The 13420-nt window shown below is 47.5% G+C and overlaps 1 protein-coding gene across 1 annotated transcript; it reads right to left on the reverse strand.

Annotated features, from left to right (window-relative positions):
* Positions 1 to 7953: 7953 nt before the first annotated feature.
* dusp11 (dual specificity phosphatase 11 (RNA/RNP complex 1-interacting)) lies at positions 7954 to 13208 on the reverse strand. Its single transcript, XM_080476392.1, has 9 exons — positions 13009 to 13208; positions 12824 to 12899; positions 12615 to 12746; positions 10310 to 10433; positions 9903 to 9963; positions 9791 to 9837; positions 9390 to 9465; positions 9201 to 9320; positions 7954 to 9112 (listed from the first exon to the last, which is right to left on the reverse strand). The coding sequence occupies exons 1-9, from the start codon at positions 13038 to 13040 to the stop codon at positions 8587 to 8589; spliced, it is 1194 nt and encodes a 397-aa protein (XP_080332518.1). The 5' UTR covers positions 13041 to 13208; the 3' UTR covers positions 7954 to 8586.
* Positions 13209 to 13420: the final 212 nt, after the last annotated feature.

A 13420-nucleotide genomic window follows, 5' to 3' on the forward strand; every position in this document is an offset into this window, starting at 1 on the left:
TATTGCTGATTATGGCATACAGCTTAAGAAAACTCAAATATCCTATCTCAAAAAATTAGAATATTTCCTCAGACCAAGTAAAAAAAAAAGATTTATAACAGCAAAACAAAATCAAACATTTGAAAATGTCAATTAATGCACTCAGTACTTGGTTGGGAACCCTTTTGCATGGATTACTGCATCAATGCGGCGTGGCATGGAAGCAATCAGCCTGTGGCATTGCTGAGGTGTTATGGAGGCCCAGGATGCTTCAATAGCGGCCTTTAGCTCATTTGCATTATTGGGTCTGGTGTCTTTCAGCTTCTTCTTCACAATACCCCACAAATTCTCTCTGGGGTTCAGGTCAGGGGAGTTGGCAGGCCAATCGAGGACAGTAATGCCATGGTCAGTACACCAGTTACTGGTGGTTTTGGCACTGTGGGCAGGTGCCAGATCATGCTGGAAAATGAAATCATCATCTCCATAGAGCTTTTCAACAGATGGAAGCATGTAGTGCTCTAACATCTCTTGGTACACAGCTGCATTGACTCTGGACTTGATGAAACACAGTGGACCAGCACCAGCAGCTGACATGGTTCCCCAAACCATTGCTGACTGTGGGAACTTCACACTGGATTTCAAGCAACTTGGATTGTGCTCCTCTCCAGCCTTCCTCCAGACTCTAGCGCCTTGACGTCTGAAAACAGGACTCTGGACCACTCTGCAACTGTCCAGTGCTTCTTTTCCATAGCCCAAGTCAGACGCTTCTTCCGTTGTCTTGAGTTCAGGAGTGGCTTGACCATGGGAATACGGCTATTGTCGCCCATTTCCCGGACACGTCTGTGAACGGTGGCTTTTGATACCTGGACTCCAGCTTCAGTCCACTGTCTTTGAAGCTCCCCCAAATTCTGGAAGCGGCTCTTCTTCACAATGCTGTTCAGGCTGCGGTCCTCTCTCTTGGTTGTGCAGCGTTTCCTGCCACATTTCCTCCTTCCAACAGACTTTTTGTGAATGTGCTTTGAAACTGCACTCTGTGAACAGCCTGCTCTTTTAGACATTTCTTTTTGTGTCTTACCCTCCTGATGGAGGGTGTGAATGATGGTCCTCTGGACAGCAGTCAGCTCAGCAGTCGTCCCCATACTTGTGATTTAGTTTACTGAACCAAGCTGAGTGTTTTTAAAGGCTCAGGGAAACCCTTGCTGGTGTTTCGAGTTAATTAGACGATTCAAGTGATTAGTTAAATAGCCTGCTAGTATACTTTTTCATGATATTCTAATATTTTGAGATAGGATATTTGAGTTTTCTTAAGCTGTATGCCATAATCAGCAATATTAAAACGACAAAAGGCTTGCAATATTTCAGTTGATGTGTAATGAATCCAGAATGTATGACATTTTCATGTTTTTAGTTGCATTACAGAAAATAAAGGACTTTAACACAATATTCTAATTTTCTGAGACAGTCCTGTATGTTACAGCCCAGTGTCGGGACAAGGATGCAACACTAAACGTAAAGGAAGTGAGGAACGCAAACTTTGTCCTAAAAACATTTTAGGCACGAATTCAAACCCGGAGTCATTAACAGGAAGAGGCCGGATTTTCAGGTAAAAAGGTCTTAGGCCAAAACAAAACAAAGACAGTGTTGATAGATAGACAATGTGACAATAATCACCACAACACCAACGCAGCTGCTGTCAGGCCGAGTCCTCTTTCCTCCACCCCTCCGGAGGAAGGCGGAGGAAGGTGGAGGCTGCACTTTTTGCCTCCAGGGAGACGAAGAGACGACCAATAGGGGATTGACTCCAATTGCTGTCTGGAAGTGGGCGGGGCCAGCAGAGCTGCTGTGGAAAATACAGAGGACACACACACACACACACACACACACACACACACGGGGCTTTTCTACCAGAAAGAACCGGGTACTAGTTCTGGTCCAGGGCCAGATTTTGCATCAGATATTGGTCTTTCCACCTCCAAAGCCCCGGCCTATCAGGGGCTAAACGGGTGCTAGACTGGCCCCACATCATTGCTTGGCCAGAGCGGGGCCAGAGTGGGGCCAGAGCGGGGCCAGAGCGGGGCCAGAGCGGGGCCAGAGCGGGGCCAGAGCGGGGCAGACGCGTCATCAGCTGGGGGCGGAGTTATCGCTACCTACAAGGCGAAAGAGATTCTGAACCGGCTTTCTGAAATCTACATCGAACACGGAGCCCTAGAGTGATTATAGAGAAAAATAATAGAAACACGTGGGAACAATATGATACGTCGTTCCCTCAAGTAAACAAGATAGTTTAATCCATGATCGCGGTGCCGTGGCTCTCGAGGTGCAGAGCTCCTGCGGTCAGGCAGCTACGTTCTAGAATCTAGAAGCAGATTTCCATTGTGGGTTTTTTTCAGGCTTTTCACCATAACATGATTGTAACTAACGTCACTCCCAGGTCTTGTCTGGCGTTCTGACCGCAGGCTGAGGTCTGCATGAGGCTGCATCGCCCCATATCTTATCCCTGTATGAGCGCTGTCAGCGTTACATTGGTGAAATCCCTGACGTACCACGTTTTGGAGTGACACAAAGACGCGGCTCTCACTGGCTCCATGACAACGGAAAAACTACTGGTTCTTTGGCGGTGCTCATTTAAGAACTGAACGAGCACCTGGTTGTTTTTGGTGGAAAAGCCCTATAGTCTCCAGGCCCCGGTGAGGACCATGTGGGGACAACCTCAGTGAGAACCATGTGGAGACAACTGGACTTCATTTTGTGGCAAACACTTTCAGCTGGAAAACGAAGTCGATGTGTGATGGCACAGCGAAGTGTGTGTGTGTGTGTGTGTGTGTGTGTGTGTGTGTGTGTGTGTGTGTGTGTGTGTGTGTGTGTGTGTGTGTGTGTGTGTGTGTGTGTGTGTGTGTGTGTGTGTGTGTCCTCCTTCATGAAATATTCACTGTGACCGGAGCTGAGCGGCTCAGCAATCGTCCTGCTGACTCTGACACTTCAAACCACACACACACACACACACACACACACACACACACACACACACACACACACACACACACACACACACACACACACACACACACACACACACACACACACACACACACACACACACACACACACACACACACACACACACACACACACTCACACACACAGGCCTGAAGCTTTCCTGCAGTCTGCATCTCTAATCTGATGCCTTTTATCACAGCATGGAGAGCAGGTTTAGCAGAGCAGCAACAGGTTTAGCAGAGCAGCAGGTTTAGTATAGCAGCAGCAGGTTTAGCAGAGCAGCAGCAGGTTTAGTAGAGCAGCAGCAGGTTTAGCAGAGCAGCAGCAGGTTTAGCACACCAGCAGGAGTAGTAAATTAGCAGCAGATTTAGCACAGTGCCAGTAGAATCACGTGACCGTTTACAGGTTTAGCAGAGCAGCAGCAGGTTTAGCAGAGCATTGTAATTTACAAATTAGTATTAGCACATTAAGCATCCTTGTATTTTCAGGTCAAGCAGAGCAGCATCAATTTTAGTGCTGCCAGCAGGTTTAGAAGAACATTAGCAGGTTTAGCAGAGCAGCAGCAGATCAAGGTAATCATTAGAAAATTTGAACAGAGTGACAAAGTTTTCATTCATCCCACAAAGTGAGATGTAGTAACATTCAGGACATTTAGACAGCGGCTCCATTCGTAGGTTTAGCAGAGCAGCACCAGGAATGTTGAGTTAGCTGTAAGTTTAGCTGAGCAGCAGCAGTTAGCTCTTCTTCTGTGTGTCTAACAGGAGGCCTTTAGGTTCCTGAAGCTCCGAGAGGAAAATGGAGCGTTCGTGGGAGGGTGATGTTCACAGACACGACGAGCAGCGAGCGAGCAGACGAGCTGAGCGGAGCAGCGAGCTTCTCTCCTCTCTGGCTGACAGCGATGGGAACCGACGAGTCTGAGGCTGATGAGCGCTGGCAGGTATGTGGCGTCTCTGTCTGCCCGCACTGCTGTGACTGGTCCTCTGTCACCCTGTCAGTGTGTGTGTGTGTGTGTGTGTGTGTGTGTGTGTGTGTGTGTGTGTGTGTGTGTGTGTGTGTGTGTGTGTGTGTGGAACTGCTTTCTCTTTAGCTTCTGTTTGGAAGCTCCAGATGAACTACAGTAAAGCATGGCAGAGGCAGCATCACACAATAGGGCTTCTCTGCATAATTGAATAGTGATTAGTTATATGTCCTCTAAGATCTTCTACATCACACTGTGGAGCGCACTGATCACAATCATCATGTTTTATAACAGGAGTATAGAGAAACTAAGTAACCAAGTAAAGTTACTTGTAGTTTTGGTGACATTTGCTCTGTGAGGTCGGACTGGTTTGTTTGGAGATGAAACCTCCAGAAGAAGTCATTAAGATGTGTGTGTGTGTGTGAGAGAGAGAGAGAGAGAGAGAGAGAGAGAGAGAGAGAGAGAGAGAGAGAGAGAGAGAGAGAGGAGCTTTTAATAAGACTCAAACTGCGACCATCTCATCCATTTTGTAATTCACTATCACTCTTCATTATCTGTGGCATTACCGTGTGTGTGTGTGTGTGTGTGTGTGTGTGTGTGTGTGTGTGTGTGTGTGTGTGTGTGTGTGTGTGTGTGTGTGTGTGTGTGTGTGTGTGTGTGTGTTTCTAAAGGGTAGATAAACACACGCATCCTGCACAGAGCTGGAATTATTCATGAGCTGTCACAATGTATTCACAACCGCACAACACACACACACATAATTAAATTAACGATGTTCAAACTGCTCACACACACACACACACACACACACACACACACACACACACACACACACACACACACACACACACACACACACACACACACACACACACACACACACACACACACACACACACACACACACACACACACACACACACACACACTGTGAATCTTCTATCTTTGCTCTTTTGCTGCTGCTTTATTAGACTAGTTGTTTAGATGGTTGACAGTCCTGTAGCCTCAACATTTTTGTCTCCTGCATCTCTTAAAGTTTGGTCTCCTGCGTCCACGACACCATGAAAATGTCTCAACACGACGTAGGCCTATAGGTGGCGCTGTAACGCTGCCACAGAAATACAGCAGAAACAAAACAGAAGACATGGAGCATGAAAAAACATAGAAATGAGAAAATCCAGTATGTGTCCTTCAAAAAAGACCGTTTTCAGGCTCCTGAAGCTGTGCACCATGTGAAACGGCGTTGTGGTGCCGGCCGGGTCTCAGTCAGAGCATTTTCGTTTTGGAACCGTTTTCAGAAATGGCTGAGTAGTGCACAATCTGCTTCTGCTTCATATATTTGTGTGTGTGTGTGTGTGTGTGTGTGTGTGTGTGTGTGTGTGTGTGTGTGTGTGTGTGTGTGTGTGTGTGTGTGTGTGTGTGTGTGTGTGTGTGTGTGTGTGTTTTATAAATGACCTATCATAGATCACAAATCAGAACATTGTATTATTGTTGAGTCCACTATGAACATTAAAATCCACCAAACCACGTGTCCTGTACCAGAACTGCATGTCTGATGTTTGCTGACACTTCATTGCAGATTAGACTGAGCGGAGCGGACGACCGGACCTAGATGGCGGAGCCACCGCTCAACGCGGCGTCTCTTTATTATGTCAATGGAGAAGGTACCAGTGATGAGCTCTTGCAGGTCTACAGTGCCCCCCGGTGGCCGCAGTGGTACACTGCAGCTTACCACTAGAGCCAGTCTTGGAGAGAAACCCAAACAAGACACTGCCGTTTTGGGTTTTTCTCCTTGTCCTGTTCGGCAGCTTGACAAACAATATGATGTGATCTAGAACCTTCTGGTTCAGTTTCTGCTCTTGAACAGGAAGAGACCTGGAGTCTCCTCCTGTTGCTGCTTTATTAGGAGTTGGTATGGCTGCTGGACACGACCGGGGGGAGGAACGCTCAGAGAGAGCGAGAGAGAGGACAAGACAAGACAAGACAAGACAAGAGAAGACAAGAGAAGACAAGAGAAGAGAGATGGGGGGGATCACATACAATATCCTTGTTGTGCTACATATATTATTTACAGTTATCACACTGGTCCAAATACTTTCCAACTGTTATTAGATTAAACCAGCCTGAGCAGCTCTATCTAGACAGTAACATGATTTCCTAGATTAACCAGCCTGAGCAGCTCTATCTAGACAGTAACATGATTTCCTAGATTAACCAGCCTGACCAGCTCTATCTAGACAGTAAGATGATTTTCTAGATTAACCAGCCTGAGCAGCTCTATCTAGACAGGAACATGAAGCAGGAACATGAATTAACAAAGAAGCAACAACAAAAGAGGAACATGATTTTGATAGTTGAACGAATGATGGTAGAAAACAAGAAACTTCAGCAACTCATCTCATGAGGAGTGGAAATGTGTGTGTGTGTGTGTGTGTGTGTGTGTGTGTGTGTGTGTGTGTGTGTGTGTGTGTGTGTGTGTGTGTGTGTGTGTGTGTGTGTGTGTGTGTGTGTGTGTGTGTGTGTGTGTGTGTGTGTGTGTGTGGGTAGCTGTAGCGACACCCCGGGCCCGAGGCCATCGGGCTCAGATACCCCCACCCCGGCGGCTGGCAGCCCCCCAGACCCGGGGGGGGGGGGGGGGGGGCCCAGCGAACCACCCCAGAGAGCCACGCCCCAGCCAAGAAAGCACCAGATGGAGAATGCATAGAGCCCCCCCCCCAGGAGCCCACAAGAGAAGGATAAAAGGTACAGGGCCCCAGACCCCAACCCAAGCCGGTCAGCCGAGACTGCGGGCCGGGAGCCCCCCCCAATCCCAGCGGCGAAGCCCGGCGCACCCCCAGGAGCCCTCCCTCCCAACCAGGCAGGGCAGAGAAGGCCACAGCCCCCCGGACCAGACACCCCCCCCAGACCAGGAAGAGTGAAGGCTCGGCCGGGCCCAGTCGGAGGACAGTCAACCCCCCACCCTCAGGAGCCTCGTATCCCACCACCCACATTCCCGCCCTATGATCCTCCCCCCCGATCTAGATAGACACATCCACCCGGGGTTCAGGGTTCAGGGTTCAGGGTTCTGCCAAGCGGCAGAACCCTGAAAGCGGCTTACCCCCTCAAGACCCTGCGTGACTAGGTGTGGTTAAAATTGTGGGTGGTGCAAAGTTGGGGGAGGAACCAGACCGCATTTAGGCAGCCTGGACCCCCCACCCTAGGCACCGCCCCACTGTTCCCTATTGTAGAGTGAAGTAAGGTGAGGTAAGGCAGGGAGGGTTCTGAGGGAGGGAGGGCCCCCCGTCGCTAGGACCTTGGCCGACCCACCCCAGTCCTGGGGTTCTGATCCTCCAGCGAAGCGTTTTACTTCTTCACCTCTTCAATGAGGATAACTTCTGGAACATCATAGAAACACATCGAACACAAAGACAGAAACGTCAAAGTGTCTGTCTTCTGTCGTTATCTGACTTTCATTATGTCTTTAGTTTGTTCAGAAGTATTTCTTTCTTTTTTCAAGCAGGAAGTTTCTCACGACGTATCTTTGACAAGCTTCGAAATGTTTGATGACGCTTATGACAGAAGTATTCCGTTATAACTCGCCAGAGGTACAAAGTACAGACCTGCTAGCCTGACGATGTTTCTAATGAAGACAGAAGAACAGTCAGCAGATCCGTCTTCGTGTTTCGACAGCGTTTCTCCGTCTTAGTTGGAAACGTCATTTGATGTTTCTCTCGGAACAAAACACACCAGAGGTACGTATGTAGTAAAAACCTACTTGCCTAAAAAGAAGAAAATAAAAAAACACGTCTGAACCATTCATGTTCCTCAGAGTGAATGAATGACTGAAGTTGGTCATCGGTGTTGGACGAGACTCTGAAAGACAAAAGCGAACGCAGAGAAAACCAAAGCAGTTGACGGCACAAAACACTGCGTGCTATTCAGCAATATAGTTATGTCGAGTATTTCCATGACGATACCTGATGAGTAGAAATTTTTAAGTCGATTTTACTTTAAAATTGGAATGTCAAGAAAATGTCACAGACGTTTCAGACATTTTATTGGTTCTCAGCAGTTCAGATGTCTCAATCAAGTCGGATTAAAAAAGTGACACACGTTTTTAGCTCCGTTAAAAAAACTAATAAAGACCCAAACAGATTTAGAAAAAAACAGAACAGCAACTGAAAAAGTAAAAACTGTTCCTGAGATCTAAAACTTCATTCTGACTAAGACAGACCCAGACTCTGGATTTAGAATCTGAACCAAAGACGCTTCAGACCTCAGAGTCCAAATTCTGACTCTGTGGTTCAGACTCCAGGTTTTGGACTCCGGGATTCAGATTTGAGGGTTCCCACTTGAACTTTGGGACTTGGAGCTGCAGATTCCGGGATTTCGAGCTTGAAGGTTGGGTCTCAGGGGTTTGGACTGGAGGGTTTGGTTTGCTGCAGGAAAGAAAGTCCAAAACCACCACTTTTTTAAAGTCCGAGGTCGAGTCTTAGTCACTGGCAGATTCCGAGTCCGGTGGTCCAGGTGTGGACAACCTGGGGATAGCAGCTGCTGTGGGTCCCGAGAGGCGTGGCCTAGTTCCCTTCCCCTCCATCACAGCCAGTCACGCAGCAGGGGGCGTGGCCTAGTTCCCCTCTATCACAGCCAGTCACCCAGAAGGGGGGTGTGGCCTAGTTCCCCTCCCCTCCATCATCGTCAGTCGCCCAGCGGGGGGTGTAACGAGGGAGAGAGGGGGGAGGAGGACGAGGAGGACGAGGAGGGGAAGCTCCTCTTCTGTGCTGCTGCATGCGACACGCCGAACTCCACCCCGGCTCAGGACAAGGGGGTCTGTACCTGCCCTCTTCTCGTTGGGGGTATCTGTACCTGCTTTCTACTCGTGGGGGGGGTCTGTGCCTGCCGTCTTCCTGGGGGAGGTGTCTGTATCTGCCCTCTTCTCGTGGGGGGGGTCTGTACCTGCCCTCTTCCTGGGGGAGGTATCTGTACCTGCCCTCTTCTCGTGTGGGGGGTCTGTACCTTCCGTCTTCCTGGGGGGGGTATCTGTACCTGCCCTCTTCCTGTGTGGGGTATCTCTTCCATTCTGGGTGAGGAGGGGTCCGTGGGTGTGCGGCGGGGCAGAAAGGAGGCGGGGGGCGTGAGGGGGAGTCGTAGTGGTCGTCATGGTGACGGCGATGAGTCGGTCTGCGAGGAGAAAACGATCTGCGGGAGAAAGTTCAGAGGATTCCTTGAGTCAGCTCAGTAGATTGAATCAGACCTGATGGAAGGTTCCACCTCAGGGTTCTGGTACCTGTGGTTCCAGCTGTGAGGGGGCGGTCCTCCCTGGTCTCTCTGGGGCCAGGTCTCTACGGGTGGTTGACAAGCTTCTCCTCTCTGAGGTTCCTGCCCCGGTTCGTCCATTTTCTCATTACTGCTCAGGAGAAATCAGAGTCCGTCAGAAAGTGGAAGAACCTGAACTGGTATCTGAACCGGTACTCACCTCCTCCTTGGACCCGCACACAGGTCCGTCACGTAGTTCTGCCTCTCCATGTTGTGTCCACGGCTCGAGTTAAACACTGAAGGTGAAACACCGATGTTACAGCTGCTTCAATTACCAAATATCCACCAATCATAAAACAGATTCAACCATCAAAGCAGAACCAAGATCCAACAATGAGGAGCCAATCAACACCCAGAGAAACATCCTGAACACGTAAAATAAAAGTCATGAAATTAAATTCTGAAGAACAATTCAGATTCAAATGATTACTCAGAGTAACTAACAAACCCTCCTGATCTGTTTCTTGTTCATGTTGGGTTGTTTGAAGTGAATATTTGATTCAGGACATCGAGCATGAGCAGAAACTAATCACAGAACAAAAAGTAATCAGAGTAACTCACGCTGTACCGCCTCCTCTGGATCCATCCCGTCCACGTCGACCAGGTACCTGCAGGACCAGACATCTGTTAGACCCTGCCCAGCTGACCCGGCAGGGGGCGCCCCTCTACGTACCTGCAGATCAGGTAGCCAGTGCGGTTCAGACCGTGTGTGCAGTGGACTCCGATCAGTCGGTCTGGAAGACAAATCACACAACTAGAGTCTTGACTGTCTTCAACAACTTTAATAAATCCTTTATATGAAACTGTCTGGACTCAACACGGTCACTTCCTGTCTGGACTCAACACGGTCCCTTCCTGTCTGGACTCAACACGGACACTTCCTGTCTGGACTCAACACGGACACTTCCTGTCTGGACCCAACACGGTCACTTCCTGTCTGGACTCAACACGGTCACTTCCTGTCTGGACTCAACACGGACACTTCCTGTCTGGACTCAACACGGACACTTCCTGTCTGGACTCAACACGGTCCCTTCCTGTCTGGACTCAACACGGTCACTTCCTGTGAAGACGTCTTACCGTTATCGTTATTGTCCTGAAGAAACTTGCGTACGGCGCGTTTGAAGCTGAGGATGACGTTGTCGTTGGGAACATGATGACCTTCCGTGACGATCTTCACCACCAGCAGTGACTGTGGAACGTCCTGCACAGCAAACAAACAAATCTTCTGAGACATTTACCAGAGTACCAGAGTACCTGAGTACCTGAGTACCTGAGTACTACTCTCTGATCAACATTTCCAGGATTTGTCAGTTTCCTGGTTAACTGATCCAGACACTGGATCCTGATCACCGTTACCATGAAGCAGGTTATCAAGTCTCTGGTTCAACCCAGACCTACCTGTGCACGTTCACAAAAAAAGGGCGGAGCTTGCAGCATCTGCCCAATCACACACAGGAGAAACTGCAGAGCAGTTTACAGATTACTGAAGGAGCAGTTAATCTCTGAGATTATGAAGAATTCAAACTCATCCAGCAGCTCAAAGCAACACTGCTGCTGCAGCCAGAACCAGAACCTTCCTGACTTGTTAATGCTGACCTGGTGAGATTAGAGCAGATTAATTTATCAGCGATATAAACGGACAGCCCGTCCGCTGATCAATCAGTTTCACTTTATTCCAGCAGAACGTGTTGGGCTGAACTTCCTCACTGATCTTTTCCTTTAGATTCTCCATCCAGTTGTTTTGAGGCTGTTTCTCTGTTTTATGTTGGAATATTAATTCATCACCGTGACGACAGGAGAAGTTCTGTGTCCATAAATTCATGTTTCTGCAGTTCTGTCAGGTGTGATCATGAACCTCATCTTCCAGATTAACCCTCGTGGAGATAAACAGACCTGGAACAAGTCAAGAACCAGAACCTCCTTCAGAGCCTCAGAGACCAGGATTTATTTTATTCTGTCAAAAAGCTCTAAATTAATTTCTCCTCTCTGCTGCAGCTCAGCGCTGAACCCGTCCACCAATCACCATCGTTTAAGAATGGGCGGGGCATTTTCCAAGAGCTCTGATTGGTCAGGAGGCGGAGCTTTACACTCACTGTGATCTTACCCAGAACATATCCTGCTCTGGAGCAGGTCAGACATTCAGAGTCAGTTACCATGGTGATTTATCCTGGTGAGAAGTGAACCAGCGTCGTAGTACAGAAAACCAGAGTTAATCCTGAAATTACCTGGATTAGAGAAAACCAGAGTTAATCCTGAAGTCATCTCGATAAGAGAAAACCAGAGTTAATCTTGACGTTATCTCCATAAGAGAAAATCCAGCGACCTAGTTCGGGCCTCTGTAGTCGAGTTGTTTACCTGTTTACCTACACCTTGTTTGTACTGCGGTCAAGTCAGCCCGCAGTTTCAAAAACGAAGTCAAGTGAGCCGGATGTGCGGCTGTCGGTTGCCGTCGATGATCAAGAATGCAGCGGACTATTTCCCGCCAACTGATATAAAAGCTAATAAAAAGCTCATATCACATCGAAATGAATCCTTGAGAACTCTTTTAAAGACAGATTTTTTCAAGCTAAAAACTACTTATTAATCAATTATTCAAATAGTGTATCGATGGAATCAAACTATTGTTTTCAAAATATTAAGTCAAACTTATATTTTTACAGTAAATGCAACATGTATAATGTTGCATTTCAAAATAAAATCTATTTGGAAATTAGAATGTAACCAAACACTCTTATTTCAAGTAGGATTAACTCACTAACTCACTAAAACAACTTTGAAAATTCAATAGGACAATTCAATTATTTCAAGGTGGAATAACCCCAAAACTCCTAATTGTCCTGGGGTCATTCCACATCACAGTGATAGTACACCATCCTAGGATACCACTCAGTCCGTATGAAGGAATTCAGATATATAGTTTCAAAATAAAACAACTTTGAAAATTGGAATGTGGCATCTGATTTTGACGTGGAACAACTCAGAAATTCCTACTTGTCCCGGGGTTATTCGACCTCACAGTGATAGTCGAGGTAAACACCACTGCATGTCACAGAAAAGGGCGCGCATAACCTTTTAGCTACCACAACATTCTGACAACCGTATACAACCATCCTGTAAAAAGGTTGAGCCCTGGAGAACAGCCCATTTTAAAAACATCAATCAGAAACCTTTAATAAGTAGATTTTAGCTGGAATAAATCATTCTTTCTTTTTAAATTCCCAAGTATTCCTGGTGGAGTGCTATGAGCTTCTATTTTGAAATGACATGGCGGAAATAGTACACTGCATAGTTGATTATTGACAAAAGCCGACAGCCGCACAGCCGCACAGGTGACTTCGTTTTTGAAACTACCGGCTGGCTTGACCGCAGTTTGTTTGTTTACCTGCAGACTGTAGTAGCGTTTGGTGTTGGTGAGGTCGATGATCAGACCCAGTTCCTGGTTCTGTTGGTTCAGAGATTCCAGAAGCTCCCAGTGACCGAAGACGTGAGAGGACGGAAGCTGACGAGTCAGAGCCTGAAGGAGAAGAAGTAGTAGTAAACAAAAACAAACGTGTTGTTGTATGTGAGAGCAGGAAGTAAACAGCAGTAGACCTGTTTCAGAGGCACTTTGAAGGCGATGAATCGAGTCCCGTTCAGTCGTTTCCCCACAGATTTGTAATCCAGCCACCTGGAGGAAGTAATTTGATTACTCTCATTTATAGCTACTCTTCAAAATGACAACATAGGTCTCAGCCACAGTACCGGAACACTCACACACGCACACACAAACACACAACCTGTCCGGTACTCCGTTCTTCTTCCCGTTCATCTTTGTTTCTGTTTGTTTTGAAAAGAGTGAACACGCCGTCTCCACGTGCACGCGCACGTAAGCAGCCTCCGAGGCGCGTGACTGTGCTCCGTTAAAAACACCTGAAAAAGCTCATTTAAAAGTGAAGACCGGCCACGAGCTGACACATACACAAACACACTCCGACCGGCAGGGGCGCGGGGTGATGACGTTTGTGACGTGCAGCTCGTCGCTGGCTCTGTGACGTCATGTGACAAAAGGGAATTTAGCTTGTGAAACAATTTTATATGAATAATAAAGTTTTGTAATTCTCACTGTTCTGTGTTAAAATGTCCATGCAATCTTGTTTTCATTCCGTTAATTCTCTATTAAAACAATGTGCTTTTATTATTAATTCGTTC

The sequence above is a fragment of the Lipophrys pholis genome (genome assembly GCF_963383615.2).
Source record: "Lipophrys pholis genome assembly, chromosome: 12".
Classification (NCBI taxonomy): domain Eukaryota; kingdom Metazoa; phylum Chordata; class Actinopteri; order Blenniiformes; family Blenniidae; genus Lipophrys; species Lipophrys pholis.

Bases quoted from the DNA above. Each gene is read 5' to 3' on its own strand.
- dusp11 (XM_080476392.1), bottom strand. From the start codon at position 13,040: ATGAACGGGAAGAAGAACGGAGTACCGGACAG. The intron at 9,964-10,309 runs GTAAGACGTCTT...TTTGTCTTCCAG, and splicing joins TCAGGACAATAACGATAACG to ACCGACTGATCGGAGTCCAC. The intron at 9,321-9,389 runs GTGAGTACCGGT...TCTCCTGAGCAG, and splicing joins TGTGCGGGTCCAAGGAGGAG to TAATGAGAAAATGGACGAAC.